This window comes from Apostichopus japonicus, chromosome 12 (assembly GCF_037975245.1).
Source record: "Apostichopus japonicus isolate 1M-3 chromosome 12, ASM3797524v1, whole genome shotgun sequence".
In the NCBI taxonomy this organism is placed as follows: Eukaryota; Metazoa; Echinodermata; class Holothuroidea; order Aspidochirotida; family Stichopodidae; genus Apostichopus; species Apostichopus japonicus.
The window spans coordinates 13,457,675-13,483,657 of NC_092572.1; the positions used below are offsets into that span (position 1 = coordinate 13,457,675).

Below are 25,983 nucleotides of genomic sequence, written 5' to 3' on the forward strand. Positions count from 1 at the left end.
AACTAGTTTTGGAGTACTTTGTCTTAAAAAAACTGATTAATATACAGAGCTGCACTTTTAAACCAGTATAATTTAACTAATTTAACTAAGGTTTTTTTCATGAGAGGAGGGCTGGGAAAGGGTGGGAGGGACCATTGCTTGTCTTCCATTACCATAAACCCTCAGGGGGAGCCAGTTTCCAGGTGCTTTAATTGGGATAAATTTCTGGCACAGTTGTACACAAAGAGTATCTAATATTATCAGCTAAGCTATACCATATGGCATCACGATCTACTACTGTGTATAATTCATTATATCAGTCGAGCTAAAGATAGAACGCATTAATATCATTGTTCCAAACTATCGCGTAGAAATGTTGTCAATATCAAAAGCAAATTTTGCTTCATGTAGAATAGGAACACAGCGATGACAGAAATTGACTGTTGACCGAAGAAGCGAGCAATTTGTTGGAAATTTTATCAAGAATATTTTATACAAACGTAATGTCCATGTCAAATTTAAACACCATAATCATAATTTCAGTGACCTATATAACTCAGAACATGTGTGATTGACTACATATCATATATATCAAATGTTTTTGCTTACAAAATTAACTAAACCTACAAATAATGTGCATAACATAGCGATTGATGAAATTATTATCACACACCAGTTCATTTCACCTTACAGCAAGTTATAACAGTTAGCAACATAATTCAGTATTCAGCACGTGTTCCAAACCTTTCCTATTATTCTCCATTGATTATTGCAAAAGAGTATATTATTAATCAAGGAATCAAGTTACCATCCTTATTGATATAAGCATTGATTAGTTAAGAGATAAAACGTTGTTGCTGGTTTTAGCAGCAAAATAATCTCAAATACAAAAATATTAAAACAGATTTCATTGATAGCCAAAGGCATGCTTCTAGAAGTCATCGCGGTACTGTTTTTAAGCTACTCAGTGTCGCCGACACAACTTTGGGTACTCTGTACCTGAAAAAAAAGAAACATGGTTTTAGTTACACTAAACATGATACCAGCACATGAATACGATTTTATTGTTGAATGCACAGTACGGTATTTATTCCATGTGTTTAAATCGTTCAGCTCACGTCTGTACAATATTGTAGCCATCTGCCTCTTAAATGCATAGTCCAGTTATATCACTTGAGCAAAACTTCTTTATTTTCTTTCATTTTCCTTTTGAAAACAGTGACGGGATGTTGCCTTATGTTATTAATGTGATGTATTGTGATATAATGGATAGGTTGAAATTGTTAAGAAAGAAAACAGAATACCTATTATCGAATACGTAATACACGAATAAAAGTATTGTACAACCCAAAGTAAAACACTGCATGGGATGTAACGCATATCCTTGCGCTATAATCATTACGACTATAATTACGACATTATCTTAATACCAGATTTAAACTATTATATTAACATATATTGATTTAAGTTTACAATTAAGTTAATTCTAACTGTGAGAGAAGTGTTTCATCACATTCATTATTTTAATCATTTGTAACAAGTTGTCGACTTACATAACGACACGAATGTATCATTAGCGCCATCTACTCAATAGGAAAGGAACATTAAGCAGTAACGTTGTCGGGGCAACTATCTATAAGTACGTGCTGTAGTAATCGAATCAATCATGTTAGATTTTGGACTGCGTAACCTATAGCAATAACGTACGCCTTATTGACCAAAATATAATTTTACCGATGAAAAATATTAGAGACTGATGCGCAATTAGTAAGAAGCATACAAAAGTGAAAAGTTTATTTCCAAGTTCCATTTGTTGGGTTGAGCGTTTCTTCTTTTCCGTCGTTTTGTTTCCTTGTTACTGAAAAGGGAAAAGACATTCATGACTATGATGAAATACAACGAAGAATGATTCACAAAACTGAATGTTTAGTTAATGACATTATGTACAGTGTTCCTTTTTAGCGGACATTACAGGTATACAACACTGATGTCACCCATTACCAGGCTAGGAGTGTTAAGAAATAAGAGGGCGAATGTATGATAATCATACTCATGTTCAGTGTTCCTTTAACACATACAAAACAGTGATGTGATGAAGTTACGATGGAGTGTCCAGTAACACTTTCCGTAGGTGATTTCTTGATACAATTACACCGTTCCGGCGTAGAGATTGACACCATCTGAGGTAAGGGCATCGAAATTATGATTATATTATTAAATGATATCATTACAATATTATCAAACATAATATTGGCAAGGTACGAACCAATTATAATGCTTTAGAATGTCACCACTATTAAAACTCACTTTTAATCTTAATTTCGACACCACAAACACAATCAACCGTATTGGGAACATCGCATTCAAGAAACCTGGAAAACAAGAAAAAGAAGACAAAGAACATAACTTTCAAAACGTTCAACAACTATTTTGTCATCAAAGTTCCGTAAAATAATGAACCAAACATTAATCGTTTTTACTTCTCATTATGATACGTAATGGTATATCGAGTTACGATAGCTTACACATTTTTCTCTCTTCTGATGATTTCTATCAGATATTTCTCGAGCTGCGATAGTCGACTTCAGTGTATGTTCACGACTGCGTAGCCGATTTTCATTCGCATCGTATCAGTCGGAAATATGAATACTGACAAGTAGTCGGCGATGGCCGTGTAGTGTGCGGTTGTTCATGACTTCCGCTTCCCAGTTTTAACACATGTAACCAATCGCGGAACAAATTTGTTGTAACACGGAGTATTTTATTGGCTAATATGAATAAAATCGTCATGATTTTGAGTCTGGAGCATGGTGGCAAAAAAATAAAGTTAATTACCGTATCCCCTTTGTAACGTTTTGTGTTTCGTCAATTGCCCACAGAACAATTTTCTTGAAATTTTCTGGCCCTCTAAAGGTGAAGCTACGGAACACAAGTAGCTGAACCTTAGGCAAAGTCAATTTGAGGAGAAAATCAATAGGACAATCTACACCAAGCGATATTTCAGAAAAATGTATCTGTAAAGAATAGAACAAATGGTAACATGTCTTTTCATTAAGAAGGGAGGGAGGAGGGAGGAGGAAGGAGGAAGGAGGGAGGAGGAGGGAGGAGGAGGGAGGAGGAGGGAGGAGGAGGGAGGAGGGAGGAGGGAGGAGGGAGGAGGGAGGAGGGAGGAGGGAGGAGGGAGGAGGGAGGAGGGAGGAGGGAGGAGGGAGGAGGGAGGAGGGAGGAGGGAGGAGGGAGGAGGGAGGAGGGAGGAGGGAGGAGGGAGGAGGGAGGAGGGAGGAGGGAGGAGGGAGGAGGGAGGAGGGAGGAGGGAGGAGGGAGGAGGGAGGAGGGAGGAGGGAGGAGGGAGGAGGGAGGAGGGAGGAGGGAGGAGGGAGGAGGGAGGAGGGAGGAGGGAGGAGGGAGGAGGGAGGAGGGAGGAGGGAGGAGGGAGGAGGGAGGAGGGAGGAGGGAGGAGGGAGGAGGGAGGAGAAATAGAACGTAAGAAGTATCTTTCTGGTCATATGTAAAGAATATAAAGAAGATGCAATTTTCAACTCCACGTCGTAGAACGTTTTAATCATTTTAAGGATGAGGCTAAATGCAGGCAGATGTATACAATTGTGCATATCTATGTGCAGTAGAATTTTATAACTGTGTAATATTTTAGTGTATTTAAAAATCAAATTTGTTTCATATGTTTCAAATATTTAATAAAATAAATTATATCGGAGCAATGAGAACCAAGTTACAGAATTACAGTTTTGTGTAGTGATTGAGAAAGAATATATTATGTTAGTTAATATTCTTTGATATGCTTTGTATTTTAGCTAACAAGAAACCCTCGACCTCGTAAATGTCTTCTTTTGCATAATGCTTTAACTAGTGTTGTCTTTTTGCATTTCAAGATAAATACATCACTATGCATGTTGCTGGTGTAACAATATTTTAAACTGAAGCCTTGATTTTAATCATATTATGAGTCGTTAAACGGCAGCCCGAAATTTGCTCGTGTTTACGAAATAGCATACAAACATTTTCACATTATTGATAGCGAAGGAACTTGAATTCTTCATAAATACAGAGTAACTTAGCAATACCGGTAGACGTTGCTCGCATGAACAAATAAGTAATTAGAATGTAAATTTAAATCGGAACATTATTTCTAATTAATGACGTACCTTCGCATTTACAGTTACATTTGCGACATAGCTTTTGTTTCATCACCTTTTTTTCATCGTATTATCGGTGTTTCGTCTTTAAGCTTGTAAATTGTTACACTTACACCCAAAATTTCGGATTGAGATCCTGTAGCTTGTGAACATAAAAACAAATATTACTCACATTTGACTGTACGGAATTGATGAAGAACACCTTTAATGCGTTTTGGTGATACCGTGTATCCAGGGTTCTGGCACGTATCGTTCTTTGGGATGGCATTCCCTTTAAACGAGTCAATGGATTGCTAAAGTCAGTGATTTTAACATGATTGTTATTTTCGATGTCTTTAATGACGTCATCGTTTTCTGTTTCGTATAGACAGTCTGCAAGTTGGTTCCATAGTTGCTCTTCTGCTAAATACCGGAATATTTGTTGTTTCATGGTTTTGGACAGATCGCATAGTATGATAAGTAAACGAGAAAACTTTGCCTGATTAATATGCTGTACCTTTAAAACGAGATCTACCCAATGTACATTGTCTGACACAATATATTCGGCTACACAAAATTCTTGCACATAGTCATAAAACTGATTAACGTTAGCTGATGAGTTATATTTTAGTCGACGTTTGTTATGTTTGATATATCCAACAGATTGGCAAATTTGTATCCATTCGTTGCTAATATCTCTTTTCTCCAGAGGTGCGGCCAAGTTGGAATCAAACAATTCTTTTCCAAGTTTAACACGTACAGATGTTAACTTTTCCTTGCAAGTGTCTAATGACCCGTCAGAATTATCAGCAAATGTTTGATTGAAATGAGCAATTACTGAACGAACCAATGGAGTTAACTTATTAAGATTAACTTCTTGGAAGGGTCCTTTAACTCCAAGCAGTTGTGATGTTATAATGTTAATAAACAAAACCGTGAGCATTACTGTTGTTTTGAAACCAGATAAAATATTGTTTTGGTCGAAAATTGACCTCACTTTGTTTTGCAAGCATTCCATTGAAGAGTCAGTTGGACTTCCTGACAACCGCTTGTAATAAGAAACTGTCTTCACTATATATTCATCAATTTGCTCATCATCAAAACCTGATAATGTTACTTTCGTGTATGGTTCTTTACAAACACAATTCTGCTCATCGACATATCGTGATGTAACCCAAAGTCTTAAGTGTGGGTATTGATTCCACATTGCGTTACCAAATAATCGTTGTATTAAGTCTTTGTTCTCTTTGTATTTCGTATTTCCTTGAGATTGATTCTTTAATCCATCTAGTAACAAATGGCACTTTCTGGTCCTTATGATATCACACAATACCTCATATGTAATATCCAGTGATAGGAGGTTGTGTACGTTACGCCCAATTCCACGAGAAATATCAATATCGTTTAGTGGTAATATGAAGAGTATATCTTCCTTTTGTTCTTCTTGTGTTTTGTTAAGCCACTGGCTCGCCATGTACTTGCATAGTGCTGTTTTACCTTGGCCTATGTCAGCGATTAAAAGAACCCTTTTGTTATCAATAACAGTTGAATTAGATAACGATGTACTTGTGATGCTGCACTTAGTGCTAGTAAAGTCTGAAATATGACACTTTATCCCGGTGTAGAGCTCATGAATAGGGATACTTGCTCCCCACGTGAACGACTTTATATAGGTCATTCCCTGGTAACGACACTGAAGTTGTCCCAACAGGTTAATTAACGCTTCTTCTAAGTGAAAAGATAGATAATGATATTGTTATAAAGCAGCTTGAAACCTTCACACTTCATTTACAATTTAGAATACTTGAAACCGAGTCAAACCAACTCAAACAGATTATAAAATACATAGTTTGAAGTCTTGTAAATAAATGTTACTTCATGTTCACAATAAGTGTTGATTTTCCCATGTCTGACAGTTTGTAACATACACAAACTGCATGCACTAAGTAAGAGTAAGAACTTCTTTCATTGTTGTATATTGTTGTTGTAAGTACGTGTAGGCCTACGCAACTATTTGTTGGACACATGTGTTTGTTGTAAAAGCTGTTGCTGTACCTAAAAGACATTTGAACACAAGATGCGTGGCAATTTAAAGAGATATTTCGCTACCTAATGTTGTTCCTGAGCAAACATGCTCATATATAAATAAGGAAGCCGAATGGGAATATGACGGATACCGCAACCTATAATTGATCAATATTAACAGCACAGTTCTGTTATCTCTGTTATCTAATATAATTGGCTTACAAAGTTTGGCATGGGGTGGGAGCTGGTAAATTATGCTATCAAGACCATAGTATGGATTCAAACTACAACTTGAGCACGGTATGACCTAGATTTGTATTTGTTTCAACCTCGAATTATTTTGAATTCTGTTACTAGGTTGAGGTGGTTGGAATTTGACCTAATGGGACCTTATTGGTATCGATGTGCTGTTGTTTTTCTTAACATAGTAATGTAACACAAAAAAACGAATAATTACCATTTTCAATATGTTGTTCAATAAGAGGATTGTTTGATTCCTGAGAAACGGAATAATAAAATGATTGGTCATGTAAAACGAACATACTGAGAAGGAGTCGGAATAGAAAATAAACGACTGGCGCTTAACTATGTGAACAAATGTCATTAAACCAATGCTAGTCAATGTGTTAAAATGGTACGCCTTACTCACCCCTACATGTTCAATATGCAGCTGGTAAGATGTGCTCAAGTGCCACATGTCCAACATTTGCACTAACATCGCTGTTCATCTCACACCCGTTAGGAAACTATACTGAAACTTGATAGGTTATGTGACTTTTTGAGTACCATAAGGTGACACAGTGACATGTGGGAATCTTACCGTTTTTGTGATAGTGATATGTGTATGTATGTGGATAATCAAGAATGTTTACCACTAATCTCTTACCAATACACACACCCGTCGATGTGTATATCGGCATGAGATACAATCCCACCAGTGACTTACGGAGCAATATGTTCAGATGTCAAATATAAAGTAACGCAACTTTTACTGTGTATAAAATTACATCAATCTAAAACTCCAAAGTCCACATGGCTATCGACGACGGTTGAATGGTGCACGTACCAAGATAACAAATGATCGAAAGTATGGAATGAACTGTGCACATGCCAAACGGAAAAATTGCTGATAGTTTTAAAATAATATATCAAAAAATGAAAATTTCAATGAAAATTTAGAGCGGTTTTAACATAAAACAATAAACTCCAAAGATTGCCTACTTGTCAATAAAGCATGTTATACAACTATCCCAACGTAGAAAATCATATCAGAGCATAAACATACTATTCATTACATAATGTTTCTCTCGGAGTTACCCAGCCATGAAAATTGTATATAAATATTAATCATATAACATACATCGGCATTTTTCTTACAAAAAAAAAATCAAGATTACTATTATTGAGAGCACAATAATTCTGTTTTAAGATTAAAGACGAAAATAAAGAGGGAAAATGTTATTCAGTTAACTTACCAATTCCAAATTATTTCGGCCATCGGTATTTTGGGAAACGTTCCCTGATATTAACATTGGGAGTTAGGAAAAGTTAAGAAAAAGCGTTGATTTTTTTCTTTTGACAAACACATACGTTCTTGTTCCAGTATTTTCTTTCCCGTCCATGCTAATTCAGTACACGTTCATCAAATTCATTGTACATGAAGCTTATCGAAATACACAACTTTTGAAATTAAACTCATGTCTGTTAATTATTACCCAACAAAGGTGGATATTTATTAAAGTATTTAATTATGTAAACTGAAATCCATCTGGTACAGTTTTTAACTTACTATACACGTATAAGTACATTACCATGCAACATGAACATTCAAAACCAAAACGGTAGTCGGTGACCTCGGCAGCAACAAATTAATTGCGTTTTAATAATTTTTATCGTGAAGATGTAGGACGGCAAGGGCATAATTGATGATACTTTGATGGTAGTCTTTATGCAAAAATATGTCTAGGGACGTTAGACGTTTTCACCATATGAAGTCAAATTAGTTTCTGAAGGACTGTCCATTCGGTTTTATAATTCTGTTTGTTAGGATTAAGAGTGCCAAAAAAATAAAAGATCATAGGCAACATAGTTGTGTAAGGCATAAAACCGCAATTCCTTTATAAAAATGACTTATTGTATTTCATTGTTATTTGTTCATACAGCCAAATGTTGAGTAGAAAGTTTAGGAGACTTGTGTGGTGTGAGACTAATGCGATGTTTCAAGCAACTAGATAATGTGGAACATGATAAAATACTTGGTTCGAGGTTAATGATGTATAACCGTACTATTAATCTCGTCTTCCGTTAAACAAGACTAGTTAGATAAACGTAGAAAGTAAGAAAATAAAGACGCTTCTTTGTATGGTTATTTGAACCGTATTCAAGGTTTTCAATTGAAATAGAGAAAAGGGTTGATTTAATAACTCCGCAGCAGTTAAAGAATAATCAATTGACATTCAAATTTAATTCTAGAAAAAAAGAGAATAGTTATATACCACAACGCACCAAGTCTCAAATCGATTATATTACCATGTCAATCTAAATTGAATAACTCTCTAATTGACATATTGTTTTAAAGTATGAACAATGATATGACGTCATTATTGCACACTGTGAATACTATCTAAGGTAGTTAGCGCAGTAATATTCAAACTAGATTGGATCCCATTTAATATATTTTTTTACCTGCACGAGCATAGGCTACGACACGGCACAAACCAACAATACATACGTAGATAAGCCCATGTTGTATTGCTACTACTCTTTTTGTTGAATAAGCTACATTTATCAGTACTGTAAGCTGTATTTTTCATACGCGAAAGTGCGCTGAACAAATAAAGTGCTTCAACTCATGAAAATGGAAATTGGTCGAATCCTTACGAATTTGTGCCTATTCACCGCCGAGTACCAATGGTGGCAACTAGGACTGTTACTAGTAGCAATAGCGTTGGTACCAGTTCCACTAATATCATTTGATTCTCGATCCATTGCTTCTGCTAAATATTTAGGTCGCATACGTAAACGTGTTGGTTCACATGGCATTGTGTCATGTTCTTAAATAAAATAGGTTCCTTGTGTGGAATTATAAGAACAATTGTATTTTTTCATGTTTGAAGGCCTATTAATACAGCCAAATGCTTGGCACATCGGCATTTTCACAGTACTGATAGCGTGGTTATAGCGTTTGCTCAGCTGTTATAACAGAACAAAATGAACGGATGACGTCACACTACAGGAGCTATGAATACGTCATGAGTCGATTTCGAACGTATAGGTCGTTGAAACTGATAACGAATTTGCACAGTCTCATCAGCTTATTTCTCTAATTGTAATCAATCGTCCGAGCACCACACCTAAACCTTGCAAAGCTTATTACTGGATAAAGCGCTTTTTTGCCGTAATGGTTTATTATTGACACACGGTTATTTTTTCATCACAGTGTTCCACTTAGTTCAATCATGTATTTAACATAAAACTAAACACAACCATATCGCAATCTACCCATATGACCTACATAATGGTTGGCAATTATTCGCAAAAACAGCAGGCCTAAAGATAACTAAAACCTTACTTGATTATGTGGGTTCTGGGTACTCTTTTTTAAAGTGAATTCTAAGTACTACATAATAACACAATATTCTAATTTAAGAGAGCTAGCTAAGAACGATCCATTTTTTTATGAAGCTCATGCCACATTGTGTGAAATGTACGGTTACATTCTAAATAGTTTTTCCATGGTAGAAATTGTGTATAGAAAATGTGCTGGAATTGAGTAAAGCTGAAAGGAATTTGTTTCATGCAGTTATTAGCTTTGCTTGCTGAGATATTGTCTCTAATTATATAATTATCTCTGATTACATTATTACTTAATTATCTAAGAGTTAATCGTTCTATTTAAGTTATTATATGTACACTTGTGATCTTAGTGTACTAGTTTATAATCAGTGGATATCAATATATCAAAAACGCACTTGATATATTTAAATATAAATATACTGCAATATTGTTAGTCCCTCTTCGTTTTTAGGCAACCAATTTCTCCGATATGTTTAGTATCGATGAGAAATGATAGCAACAAATAGTTGACATTACCATACCATACTTTTGTTTGTAGCGGATGTCTTGAAAGTTTGAGAATCTGACATTTCCTTCATGCTTATCAGAAAGATATTAGTTTCAGTATGATATTAAGAATATCTATGTGCCACTGTCACTTACTATGTCACCTACATGAAGGAAATCTACCACTTGAAAATCAGAATGAAATACTTACTATTCCTCTTAATAGCAAGGCAGATAAACACAAAGGTACAGAGAACTATTAGTGAAAAAGCAACCATCACGGCAATAATCCAACGATCTTCAAAGAAAGTGGGCACACTGTGTTCCAACGAAGAGGTAGGTGCTGCTGATACAAAGCATCGATCTGCATGAAACGAAAAATAGTTTGTGACATATATTTAAGTGAATATTTAGGTCCCATTTCATCACATTCCCTAAACATTTGGAACAAGCTTATTACATCATAACGTATATCTCCACATTAGTTTTATTTGGTAAAAGGACTCCATTCGATAATTTTTTCCAACTTCCTTGTTTTTTATTATTTTATTATATGTTTATTAATTTATTACATTTCATTAAGAACGCTCATAAAACTACTGTTAATTCCTACTCTTGAACGTGTCTTTGATGTTTATTATTTAAAACAAGCAGCATTCTAATGCAATGACAAAACAGTTGTCCATGTTCAAATAATATGTACCAAAGAACTATTCAGTTTTTATTACGTGTAAGAAAAAGTAGTAATAGTAATGAAAATGTTGTGCAAGTTATATCACCGTAAAACTAATTGGGACCAATTTTTTTGGAGATTTTAGCTTGAAGTGTTTACGCTTCATTCTCGTCTTATGAAGGAGCTCCCATTTCATTGTTTCACTTTGACTTAATATATTATATCAATATTCCAATGCTTCACCAAAAATCTCCATGCTACTAAAATATAACATGCAAGACTTACCAGAAGTAAGTTCCAGAAAACTATCACTGACGTCGAAGTCATTCTTCCCTATTATCGTGCAACGTAGTCTTATAGCTGTATCGCAATTCGGTACAAGAACTCCTATCATAGCTTCGCTGTCCCACGTATCACTATAGTTATCATATGTGACCCTTTCTTCTTTAAAAAGAACGGTATGATTAACTGCTGTTTCAAGTAATAAGCTAAGATTAACAAGTGGACGAGCGTTGTTGATGATGCAAGTGACGTTATGGATCTTATTTGGAGCAGTGATACATTGACAGGAAGAGCAGTTTGTAATAGCTGGGCAACTTTGATGAGGCTGGACTGTAGGCGAAAGGAAGTAAAATTAATATCCGTTAATATAATTGTTACCCAAATTTTAAGCAATTGAAATTATATATATTGTTACAGTCATAAGAAGTTACTAATGGCCGATGACCTTTTTTTTAAGTAACACTGGCCATAAAATATTTGATGAGCGTGAAAAAGGCCGTTTATTTCCCAATTCAACAAACTAATTTACAAGAACCAACAGTTCAAAAAAAATGGAAGTATTGACTTTAACATTTTACTTCAGCTCCTACTTCATCTCCTACCAGAATACAAAACTGACTAAAATATGTACATGTATTTATACTTCTAACGCAAACGAAGATGACATAAGATGATGATACAAAGAAACACCGTGGAAATAATGTGGCTTTTCTTTAATAATTTAACTGAAAGCTAAAAGGTCATCATACTCACTGGCAGCATCTAACTGCACTATTTGTTCTACAAAGACATCATCTGAGTAAATGCAAAGAATGGCGTAACGACCATAGTCTTCATTCTTTACGTTATAAATTATTAAGGCTCCTTTGTCGGTAATGTCGTAATGTCCTTCTTCCCGTATAGGTACTGTCCTTTTCCATCAACTATCTTCACAAGGGGAGTTGAAGAGGACGTCTTGTCTTTGTACCAGTATACTGCATCGAAATTGTCCAACTTGCAATCCATTGACACATTTTTACCAATAAGAGCGTAATTCCTTCTACTGCATTGAATTGTGTTGCCTAAGGATAAAATATAAACATATGGGGTAGATTACAGCTAAAATGAGAGATGAATGTTCTATATCGAAACATGATCGCAACAGTCTCGGAAATGGACGTAATGTATTCTTCGAAAGGAACTTTTCAAATACATTTTCAGTATTTTTATCAATACAAAATAAAAAGAAGGTCAATCCACAAAGTTGTATATATCATGGCGAATTTCTAATCAAATGGTTATGGACTATGGTTGTATCTGCAAGTAACTCACCAAAAAATGTAAGTCAAATATTGGTTGTACGAACTTTTCCTTAAACTGTCAGTTATTTAACACATTTATTTAACACATATATCAACTATTCTATAAATTTATCTCGTTAGACTGCACTGTTTTTATTGTAATGATGTGTTGTTTTTGTGATCGTACTCTTCTAAATGTTATTACCATTTAGTCGTGCAAGATGCGCAAGGTACACAATATCGTAGGCTCGTCCTGATTCGTCCATGAAGAGCTCGTACTTTTAACCTCTCTTAGCCAAGTCTCTGGATTGTACTATTTTGAATAAGGCTATCACGCAAGACTTTCTGGTATGCCTGATATCAGCTAAGACATTACCTTATGGAATTTTTGAAAAGTTGACATTAGTTCTAGATACAAGCATATGTGTAAAAAAAAATACATAACTGTTTGCTGATACTATTTCAGTAATTAATACTTCAGATACGCCAATGATATGCGCTACTCTTCCGTCGTTGCACACGCCTGAATTGGTGCTGAAATACATTTGCACTTATTAAAATGTCATCGTATTTGTTCAATAAGTTGTTAAGTACACTAACGCTTTGCCCATTACATGGAACGTTCAACAAGGAGGCTGGTCGTTAACATTACGTTGCCACAACCCGGATTGTATGGTACAGTCACAGATTTGTAGCATATCGTCAGTCAGTGCTTTACCCAGTACGTTTCTGTATGTGATTTTGAAGACAGTTTGTTCGTTTATTGTCGCAGTAGTTACTTCCTCTAGCCATAAACCTAAGTGTAAATATGGTTTATCTTTAGTTGAAATACGACCCATTAAATGCGGAAAATGGAAACCAAATCTAACACCGATGTTTGTTATTTTCTAGGTCTACATACTTCGTTATTTTGTATCGAAACCAATTTACTAGATTATCGATTAAAAGGTGTTTTCGTTGAAATAGTTGTCCTTTATGAAGCATGCCCAGAATTAATTGCAATAAAAAGATGAAATCAAATCTACCAGAGCACAACCCGAGTTAAGTGTTAGCAATCATGATGTAAATGAATTGTTTAGTACGCTAAGTATAAAGTCATATACTTACCCGCAGAAAACAGGCATATGACAAGCAAAGAAATTTCTACTATATTAGCAGCCATTTTGTTTCCGTCAAACTTGGTAGTAACAGCAAAGAAACTGGAAGAAATAGACGGAATATAATAACTAACCTGCCGAAGAAATGTAGGCAAACATTAATAGAAATTATCTCATAAGCAAAATCGCCAATATTGTTGTAGCTTTCAACTTCGTAGTCATTAATCTACGTAAAACTTACCAGTCGCAAGACGAGATGTTAATTCCTTAGTGTAGCAAATACCTGTTACTCATGCGAGCGCATTTGTAATGACACTGTATAGCACGGTTTATGTTTATAAGATAGGGCTAAGAGTACGTGTGCTTCAACCTTGTTGTTTAACGATGTCATCTGTAATAATTGTATTCATACCTAGATGCACTTTGGACGTGCTTTCTTTACTTTTTTCAATAGTGATGGAATGATTTGTTTGGCTGGGAGCTAATTGGTTAATGCGTAAACAAAAAATGGTTTGCAGTACTGAAAACAAAGTACACGCGCAGATAAAGTCGAGGTCACAAGAAGTTATTGGCTCCTTATCAACTCTAACGGGTGTAATGACCCATAGAAAATCCAACAGATAGTTAATATACATATATATACATACATATATATATATATATATTTACATACATATATATATATATATATTTACATACATACATATATATATATATATATATGCGTATATATATATATATATATATACGCATATATTTATAGTTGTTATAATGTGAAACTCTAATGTAATTGCTACAACTACAATCATGTAACTTGTTTACTTAACGTTACTAAAACCTTAGTAACAAATATTTCTATTACGCACCATTTTCACATAGTTTTGTTGCATATGAGGCAATTCCGAATGGGGCAATTTTGGGGCAATTTTGGGGAAATTCCATGCTCAAGGCTGTGTTCGTCATTGCCCCATACTGTCGGGTAATCCCGAACACCAAACACAATAAGTTTTGTAGCATAACTTAGCATTGGAATAAGTATATATCACACAGAGATTATTCCATATTCATCCCATAGCCATTATAAGAGTTATCTTCTTTTATTTTAAAGTTATAAGCTGAAATAAAAAGTTGCTTAACATTCTCCCACTTTCCCCTTTATAAGTATATATAAAATTAAAATTGTTGTGAGTTGAAAAATCAAGAACAGCAAAAACAAGTTCCAGCCTCAACCGGGGTTCGAACCCGGACCTCCCGCCTTATTTACGGACATCCTAACCACTTGGCTATGGACGATAATTGTATGTTCAGAGGTTCGAACCCGGTAAGGAAGGTCCGAATTCCACTGTAGGCGTATAGGCGTTCACCTGTACTGGTTCTGTTTTGGTGACATACTTGCCTTACTCTAGAAATCAAACATCATGCTTACCAACTCGAAATCATTTATGATTCCTAACGTCGGATCTCGAAAGAGATACTTTGAACAGACTTCGCTAACGACATGGAGGTAAACGAAAGAGTAATATCATAATGACGTAGCATGTTATGCATTTTACGGATGATGAACAGTATGCATACAATTCCATGGATTAACCTTTCGCCATTTTCCTGACATAAAACTGAAATTAAAAAGAAATCACATGATCTGTCTCAATACGGAGCTTTTCAGGTGACGAAGAGGTAGTAAGATCGCTCGCTCGCCCTTTCTATTGATGTATGGTTTATATATATAAGTATATATATATATATATATATATATATATATATATATATATATATATATATATATATATATATATATATATATATATATATATATATATATATATAAATAATAATAATAATAATAAAAATAATAATAAATTGATAGATATTCAGATCTGACTAAGTTAACTATTTGAACATTAATAACTAAATATTTACTCAGAAACAGGTTCTTAATATTTCTAACCATTACCAAATTCACGTGCAAATACACAATATTAGTAACATGCCTAAATATTCCAGTATTGAGACATTAATAATTCCAGATCTGATATCTTATTACGATCTTATTACCTAGGCATATTGAAATATTGAAATGCAAGCTATTTATACATTAAGCATTAAATTAACGCCATAATGATATCTGAATATATCAATATCTAGTCATTAATTTAGACTGTACTTAAATATCGAGATGAAAGCTCGTTTAAATATGTAACCATCATACATTGATACATCAAAATAAAAGTTATAAGTGCGTTGATCAATGATCGTTGACATGCACTTAGAATGTCAACACAAAAACTCCGTAGCAGTCCTTTAAACTCATCTGAATGATGTGCTATGTAACTTTACATTGCTACAATATCACCATTAACACTCGAATGGTAAACGCGGATATCATGTATTTAAAACGTGTGTTATTATTAATGGCTGTCAGCCTAGCTTTTTCAGGTATGTATAGTTTGTTTTCCTATGTTTATGTGAACGAATATATGACAGTACATTAATGTAAACATTGCAATTCCATTTTTAAAATAATTATTTTCTATTAACAAACAGGCTTCCCAAACGGAAAATTTCAGCAATGTTTGTGGAATACGAGTTTGAGCAAGAAGGTTTCTTTGGTACCTTGCCGAGTATCTAACGACAATGGATTGTGCCTGGTGTGTCCCATGGATATATCTGTGTCCAGCGATGTAATTTGGAGACGGCACGACGAAAGGATTTTTCTGAATGAACATCGATTGGTTGATGATAACATTTTGCGGGATGTGTGTCACCCTACATTTTCCTCCCTTTTCATCCCAACTGTTACCTTCCATAACGCAAACGAGACGTACCAATGTAAAAGTCAGAATGGAACTACCGTGACGTTTATACTGAGAGTTATAGGTAGGTACCGATACAAAGTGACATGCTTATATTCCTATTTAATACAAAATCAATCCGCTATAAAATAACTTGAGAACAGTATTGTCAGTCCCAAATATTGATATCTCTAAGGCCAAATTCATACTTAACTTGATATATTACAGACACAATTTCATTCATGCAATAAATTTTTGTTCCTTCAATTTAGTCCATCCTACACTTTCGATTTCAAAACAGTCAGCCGGGTCGTTTTGTTCAGAAATAATGAAAAGACTAGAATGCATTGCAAATGACGTTTTGCAGCCAGTGACGATGAAGTGGACAGTGAACAACAATGCGATTTCAAGTAAAACATTTTATGAGATTTCGAATCAAACAGTTGCATGGACGAAGACATTCAACATCCTTAGGGAAACTGACGTTGTTAAATGCAAAGTGTCTGGACCGTATATCACTCAGGTCACAACGTCATTCAACTGCTCTCGAAACGATGAAGTGCTAGGTAGGTCAATTTGATTAAATTCCTAACATTCAGGTAATCATTTATCAAACTGACAAAGTCGATAATTTGATCATTCTTATTATTCCGTGACACACTGAGTTAATAGACGAAGTGTCTTAAACATATCCAGGTAAACAGTTCTGTTCAATATTAATAAGCAATAATGTAATGACGTAGTTTATGTTTCATGTGACGTTTGATGCGTAAATACATTTATATATACATAGGTGTGTGTGTGTGTGTGTGGGCCCATATGCGTGCGTATGTGAGTGTACGCAGCACAAGCCTTGACAGGGGTAGACTCGGCCCTGATATTTTGATGAGAAAAGCCTCGGCTATCTTTGTACCATAAACTAAATCGAAAGCGAAAGGTTAGTAAGAACGAGTTCATTGAGACTGCAATGTCAAGTGCAAAACATAAACTATCAAATTCACCATGAAAAGAAAAACTTGAAAACTTTTGTTGAACTGCAACAGCTGAACGGAACAAAGAGTATTACAGTACATTTTTGATACAAAATCTAATAGTAATATTAAATACGAAGTTATTCAGAATGATTAAATTGAAATATAACGTGAATACTTTTAGATACTAGAAATTATATCTGAAATTAAGAACTAACTATTCTCAATGCACAAACCAATTGATAACGAGAACGATTTTAAGTAGAAAACATAATTTAAAACACAGTAAATTACATAAGTTTCTTTTATTGAACCTAGCTACAGATGAGCACAATTCAGGATCCGACGGGACGAAGTTACTACTGGTTGTCTTTACAATCACTCTTCTTTGCTTTATTGCTTTGATCATAATCCTTACAGTCACATTCATCGTAAGGAGAAGTCAACAAAGTAAGCTGTTATGTTAGATTTACTTGTCATGTGATGGTCTTTTTACCAAACAGCTGTTCAGAAGAAACATTTAAATATGGTTACATACAATTTGTGAGATCTGATTAGAATAGCTATGCATAATTTTAGCAATGACGAAAGCGTTCCAAACCCTAATCATAGTGGAGAAAGATGACTGAATCCGAGGGAAGGGACAAACATCGAGAGGCAGTGAAGATGAAACTTGAAGAGTCAACCACAACTTTAACTCAAATTTCTAGCACTCCAAACTTCATTATTTTAGTGCCATATTACATTTCTTAGCTAAAACAAATAAGTTAAAGTGATTTTATTAAAGAGCACTTCTTATTTTAATAAGAACGGGTTTTGGCATGGTCTCTCACAAGACATGGAGCACCTGACCACGGTGTTGCCATTCTCACCTACCCCTACCCAAACCAACTCAATAATCCATGTTTTGTCTTTGCAAAGAAACTCATCGTAATTAGTTATAGTTGATTCTTGAAACAAAATCCATTCCGTATCAAATTGCCGTTTTTTATTCATTTTTAATTTCAGTTCATATGCTTTGAGATTCCATGTTGCACTTGTATTTATTAAACGTGGTTGTACCGAATATTAGTCCATCAGAGCGAGCAGTGTTAGCAAATAACTCCCTTGTTTACACACTAGGCCTGCATGGGTATTTGTAGAATTCAACAAAAAATTCTGACATTGAACTCTTTCTTTCTTTTATCTTCTTCAAGGAAAACGTAGCTTTAAAGCTCAGTTGTGAGTATCCCAATGTTATTGCTACATTTATATGTTATTACTGCAAACCTTCAGTATCCATACACTCAAAATTGTACCCACCACTTAAGTGTTGTAGATTACATCTAAAGACTTGCATAATGTCGAGTGTATTGCTTGGCGCCTCGGTGTTGTTTCCTTCTTATCACAAGAAACTTTTCACAGAAAATCTAAATCTGTCCTGCTTTTCCAGTAAATTAACAGTATTAAACTTTTATGTGGTTTTCAATTTTCTTTTTCTTCACGTTAGGATCTGGAAGAATGTTAATATTTATATTAAATATATTTGTTTGAGGAAAGCATTAAATTATTAATCTAAACTCTATCAATTCTTGTAAGAATATTGTTCTAGTCAGCCCTTATTTTGCTCACTTGCCTATCATCCAAAGGCTACATTTTATTATTTGATTTCATAGAACTCCCTTACCGGACTTACCAATTTCTGAGAACCGAATACACGAAAATGTACAATATGAATCGCCAGATGAATTACAAGGTTTAGGTTCTTTTCTTTTAATAATCGTTTTACACAAAGCAGAATCCCATGCATCAATTGTCGTACATTCTATATTCTTGAAATTAGAGAAACACGATGGCTTTAGATAGTAACCAAGAGTTGTTGTTAGAGACGACATAAATGGATATAACGCTATTTCTGACTTAGATTGTTAGGATATTTTTTACTTATTGTGTGGGTGGGTGTATTGCAAGGTATTCGTAATGTAGTTTTGATCAGACGCCTGCATGCATATATCAACTGAGTAAGACAGGCACTGCTGCATTTTCGTACGATTACGCAATACTCTTCTTTTGTCACTTTTCATTGTTTTTGAAAGTCTACCTTTAACATTTCTTCCTCATTTCTGTTGTAGGCTATACAATATGCACTCAAGTTTTGTATAAAAACTAGCTGATACAAAAATGTACATTTAAGTCTCATCAGCTTTTCAAAGAAATATTTAAATATTATATGCATTTCCATGTCTCATTTATAGATGTTGTGTACTTTTATGGAGACAACGTTGTTTATCATCGATCAGACATTTTGCTTGGGAAACGTCTACAGAGCTCAGGACGTATGATAAGATGGACAGCTTCTCTTCAAAATGGGAACAGACCTCCCTTTATAGCCAACACTTTACCAGGATATTATATTAACCAAACAGTTTTTAAACATGCGTGAATGTTGTTATTTTCTTTCGACTCTTTATTAGTTATACAATTGTTTGATATAATAGGGGAAAAAAGTTCTAATTTAGTTCGTGCCCCATAGACATTTACTGTAAATAATTGGTTATGAAATAATGTATTAATTATTTCTATTATCCCACCATGCGAGTAAATGATATCTATTTATGTATTTAATTATATATATATATATATATATGTATACATATATATATATATATATATATATATATATATATATCATACTAAACTCATACATATCATATATAAAATTCCTTAAATGTTTTGTAATATTCTCATAATAGGAAGATTGGAATATTAGACGTATGATAGATATGATCCTAAGGTTCATTGGTACTAGCATGTTACATATTATGAAATGTTCCCATATATATTTTCCTTCGTGTTTTACCCCGTCCAAATCATTTCCAGACATGAGTTGAAAGTAGACTATTATTGTTATAAGAACGTGATTTTCATGTGCAACATAAATGATATGATGTCTACTACATGGTTAATTTGACGATACCATATTTGGGGCAATAAATACAACCAGATGACCAAGACTTTAATACATCATATTCTATTACATCGTAAGGTGATCAAATTACTAGGAAAACCAATGTTCGAATGTCCCTTTACCTCCCTGTCACACACACATGCACACGCACGAACACAGTGCGTAGACATGCCCACAGTTGTCTATCGACAAAACGACAATGTTCACGGCTCGTACAATGCCAGTAACCACTGCCTCTGCTGGTAATCTCTTACTGGTGTACAGAAGCCCCTGTCCCTCCAATTCTGAGCAAAACTGTGACTATTTGGGTACATTCACGTGTTGTAGTTCTGGATTCATATAAAACCGTTAGCCACTCAACCAGCTTAGACAAAGATCGCTGAGCTTTTGTCGGTTACACACGTCTACAACCGTCAGAGTTGTAATTATGAATATATTTACATACCTGTGTGTGTTTGTGCATGTTTTTGCTCTCTCCCTCTTTTATTTACTTATATTTATATTTTGGGTTATTTCTTTCTTCTTGTTCATTTCTTTGGGCTTATGATTTCTTGCTTATATTACAGATTCTTCATCAAGGGATGATTGGTGTGAGATTCGATTGTTTGCAGAATATCTTCGTAACATACCAAAACATGTTAATATTGTCGACATCGTGGGATGTGACACTAATAAAAGTACCGTAATAAAACTTTTTTTTTATTTTTTTATATATAAAATAATAAAACTTGATATTCTTTTTTCGTGATACCCATCCCAATATTTAATGTAAGAGAAAACATATTTGTTGTTGAATGTTTGAATGAATTACGTTTCTTTATATTCTATTCTTGACAGCCCCTCACTTCATTTACACTGAATATGTAACAAATGGAACACTGAAAGACTTCCTGGGTCAAAGTTCAGATGGATATGAATATTCAACATCTATTTACAGCCCTCATGATGACTCAGCTACCGCGTATGTAAAAAATAAAACAGTTGGCGTCGTTCTCCTATGAGGTTTTGGATGCAATGATTTTTCTAGAATCAATAGACGTAAGTTGTGAAACGTATAGGCTAGCTAATAATGTAAAACGTGTCAATGAAAACAGCCATGTTTTTATTTCTAGTGATCGTAACCACCAACTGGCGTTCCTACTCTCAATGATGGTGTTCGTTTACCGTCTGAAGAACACGTTAGCCTAAGCAAGTGAAATAATATCTAAAGGCATAATCATATTTGACCTACTCCTCTTATAGTGCTAGAACTTTACGTATACATGTGTTCATTAGGGCGAGAGGTTAATAATATTGACGCACAACTAACTTACAGGACAGGATTCTTAATATGATACAAATATATTTGGGTTTCTTTACTTTAAAGTTACTACATTCTAGAATTAATACCTATTCATTGCCAACCAGATAAAGTCGTGTATTGTTGGGTGAAATGTTATTCTAGTCAATTATCTTTATATAAAATTGCGTTCTTGTATTTTCATGTTAAATTCCGTCGAGACCACAGACGAATATGTGGCCACGAGACATGCACTTGTTATTTGATTGATCACTCTAACACATGCATCAGTAATTAAATACGTCAAGAAATATTGTGGTAGTTGCAATATTTCATGACTAAAGTAAATATATCGTGCCCATATATATCTCTGCTTTCTATTAAAGGAGCACTTTCATTAGGTATAGGTATTCTCATTGTGATATTGTAAGTTCAGATGATTATATTCCACTGATTATAATTTCTCAGTGCGATCATCCTGGAGTTTGTGCCAAAAAGGTTCTTATGAGTTCCAGAGATGTATGTAAATTATATGATTTCAACGCCTGTTCTACCACCAAGAAGTTTATATCCGGCATAGACTTTGAGGTACGTACTGTATGGAAACCGTAAGTGGGACAAATAACTCAAAATGTGTATTTTGGCTTAAGATCCTCTTTATGTTTACTTCAACTTGAAGCATTACATCGCATGAACTGATAACTTTGTAAAATACATTTAATTTTCTTAAATGTCCAATTAAACTTTCTTAAAGTGGATAAAGTACATAGTTAACATATGTTAGTTGATTTGAATGCTAAAGAATGTTAAACTAGGTACTTAATTAATATATAACAGATATTAAGGAAAGTAGTTATTTAAGGATTAAACAGTGGATTTTTAAAAACAAATACAATCCCTTCAGGGCTTCCATTGTATGGAGAATTACGTTAATCACAATCTTGTAATCATGTAATCAAAATCATGTAATTTATATCATACTGATGGCGGTAACCAACTTGGATGTTTTTCAATGTAAACTTGGAAAAGTGCCCCTCTTTGTGTGTGTTGCAGGTACTTCAGGCTTTGCTGCCTCAAAACGATTTTCTGCTTCCATCAGAACAGATCGCCGATGACCTTGTACCCTCCACCATAACATTAAGTCGTTTTTAAATTTAAGAGGTATCACGTAAATGTATATATTTTACTGACACTATGCTATCATTTGCAGAGATGCAGCCGTCTCCCATGGTTTGCACCAGAAACGATATTCAAACGTGAATACAGTCGTTCAAGTGATTCCTGGTCTTTTGCAGTATTCATGTGGGAGGTCTACTCAAACGGTAAAATAACGATGGTACCAATTTGGTCAAGGGAGCTACCATGCTAGAAAAACTGTTTCACTGACAGCCAGGAAAACAAAATATTATGTGTATTCTCTCTATTGCTTGCACCAAATGAATTTATAAAAGCTCACTTTGTATTTTTGTTGCATTAATGTACTGAAAACCCTGACAAATGAATGAAATAATATGTTACATTAGTATGAGTCTTATATATAGTTCAAGATTTTAAAAATGTAAACCAGTTGGTATTTTCCTACAGATCTGAGGTAAAATTTCTACTTCAGTCGGTTATTAAAAACACTCTTTAGTGATTACTATGTGATTTCAAATTGTAACAAAATTAAATCGCTCATGCAAGTATATAGAAGTGAGCAAGCTGCGTTACATTTACGAGAACACTCTATGAACATGATTTCTTCATCAACAATTCGTTTTGTCTGTCCTTGACTGAATTATTGTTCATAGGCCTACACGGATTATTATCTTGTCGCAGGTGGGACACCATTTATCCAGAGAACATTAGGCGACATTAAATCTGCATTTGATGAAAGCCCTCCTCTGTCGCAACCAAACCGTTGTCCAAATGAAATGTAAGCATTATACACATTAAATATAGCACAATTTAACATCATATTATAACATTTTTGCTAATTTCAATGTAATCTATACTACTATACTAATTTCCAGTTAAATTGTGCCTATTCTGAAGGGTAATCATACCATTTTAACCCCTGATATGCTCACTTAGATAATCATAGTCTTTATTATTCTGTAACGTAAGATATATATTTTGCAGATGTCAACTGTTTGTTGTCTTCTGACGAAAGTTTGATGTTTTACTGACTGTCTTGGGTTTTTTCACATCCGAAGTAATTATGTTGCATCATGACTAAACTTTGACTCAGCACTGGTTGTCAATTTCTTTTCTTTATCCTCGTGTTTGTCTGCTTATTTTTTTTTGGTCTCTTTTTAAATTAAATGCACAGTATTTTCACCATTGTCTTCCTCACTCCAATAATAGCTACCTGTTAATGAAACGTTGTCTTTGCCTTCAACCCGAAACGAGAATCAAGTTGGCGAAGCTCAAAGAAGGGTTAAAACGATTTATTGATGGTGAAAGTGTCGTAAGTAAAGATTTCGATTGTTTCGATAATAAAATAATTTAGAGATTAACAGTCTTGATTTGATGCAATGATGAACAATATTACTCTATGCACTATATATAGGCACGATTTAGAGAAAATATACGCACTCTCTCAAGAATATCACTAAGGAAAGTTTACTCTGCATACTTTGCATACTTTAACTAATTTTGTGGAATGTGATTAAGAGAAGCGAAGTATTAGCAGAAATTTCCTACGTTCAAATTATTTTACTACTGAACATTATATAAATAATGAGAGCACGGCTCCTACGACACTTCTGTAACAAAAATGTACGTTTTAATTTTATGATTGGGTTGAAGAATAAGTTTGAATCAATTAATTTCACTCAGTTCGCCTCATAATATTTAATAGTCGCTGAACAAAATTTCGAAAATACTAGAAAGAATGACCAAGAAGAAATTAATTCGTTTATTGCGTGCTTATATCTTAGGTGTCTATTCCTAATTGTTTTGTATTCACATTTCAAAAGACCAACCATGAAACATTGCTCTATTGCTCTTTAAAGTTGTCTGTTTAAAGCAAATCATTTTAGAGTTAGCGTATCAGTCATTTTATTTCTTTTAGGCTACTTGCCTCTCTGAATTTCTTTACTTTCATTTTCTTTTCTGTTTAACTTAAAGCTTAAAGCTTACAGAACCATAGTTAATTTCCTGTTTACAAAGAAAAGTCTTTAACAGACTGGTGAAAATTGACTGAAGATTCCCTACAGGAAGACGCAAAATAAACTGCTTGTTACTTAACATGAGAGAATATATGAAACAGTGAAAAATTTCTATTCTCAAAGTATTTACAGTCTATATTTACAAAGCGTTCCAACCAACTGCTTGGTTTGTGATTTATCACGTACATTTAACTATTACAGCGAAAATTTTTAATTCAGCCAGACGGTCAAGAATTTGTTGACTATTGTTATTCAAATAAGTTGTAAGCTGCGACTTTTCTTAATCCTACTGCTCACTATTAACTTCACTGGTAACATATTCTCCTCCACAGATATACACCAAATCCTACAGTCATTCTCTTTATCGCTAACGTTTGCAGCTGTCGTGTTGGATCAAGTATAGTTGAGCATTCAAGCAAATCTCTAGACAGAACGTGAAAATATGCATAGCTCAATAATTCTTACCATTTACTCATTCTGATTAAAAGAACTACACCAATTTATTTACGTCGACCTATAAATGCTGAGTTTTGTCTGTATTTAATATGTAGTGATGAGTAACACTGTAACATGAGTATTTTAACACAAAAGTAATTAATTAATTTGTTTTCTCAAAGTTTAGCAGAATTTCGCGAAATGTGACAGCCTATTATATATAAACACCCCTACTCATGCCAACATTTCTTTAAGGGAGGCTGGGCACTCTTAAGGCCCTTCCCATGTACACACATTTGGTAGCGGATCCTTTTGCTCTTCCAAAACGACCTTTCTGGAACGCCAGTTACTTGCCTCACAAATATGGAACACATATCAGCTTTGGACATTGTTGGCGAAAAACAAAGACATTTGGATGAGAAGTGCTGATAAGAAAAACTAGACGGTATACTGTACACCAAGATTGCTCCAATTGTCTTTTTTATGTACTTTTTTTTATCTTACTAGAGTAAGTTTATTTTCAATATCAACTTGAGTTCTTACTTTTAAGTATAACGTTCGAATAGGTTATTTTTGAAGTTTTGTATTGATTTATGCACTATTAACATGAAACAGTAGTTCCAATCAACACATAATATTTTAAGGGTTTGTGCAAATTTGTTATCTTGACATGCGCATAATGGTCAAACTGCCGTTTTTGGTTCTTTTACTTTGATCCTATGACGTCATAGGTCACGGAGGCAATACTTCCCAAGCCTTTACAGTCAGACTAATTTCTTATATGATTCATCTCTAGTACACTTAAAGTCAATATTCTGCACACATACGAAATCTGGAAATATATTGGTTGGTTATGCTAACTAGGGCAACCGTACT

At 34.3% G+C, this 25,983-nt stretch overlaps 1 protein-coding gene and 1 pseudogene across 1 annotated transcript; one reads left to right on the forward strand and one right to left on the reverse strand.

The window, feature by feature from the left end:
* LOC139976849 (uncharacterized) overlaps positions 1–25,983 on the forward strand; it is a 40,886-nt pseudogene extending 14,903 nt beyond the window's left edge.
* LOC139977274 (uncharacterized) lies at positions 1,773–13,905 on the reverse strand. Its single transcript, XM_071986560.1, has 11 exons — positions 13,773–13,905; positions 13,542–13,633; positions 11,908–12,215; positions 11,158–11,484; positions 10,411–10,563; positions 7,613–7,656; positions 6,595–6,634; positions 4,306–5,840; positions 2,815–2,993; positions 2,287–2,351; positions 1,773–1,837 (listed from the first exon to the last, which is right to left on the reverse strand). The coding sequence occupies exons 4-11, from the start codon at positions 11,264–11,266 to the stop codon at positions 1,773–1,775; spliced, it is 2,190 nt and encodes a 729-aa protein (XP_071842661.1). The 5' UTR covers positions 11,267–11,484; positions 11,908–12,215; positions 13,542–13,633; positions 13,773–13,905.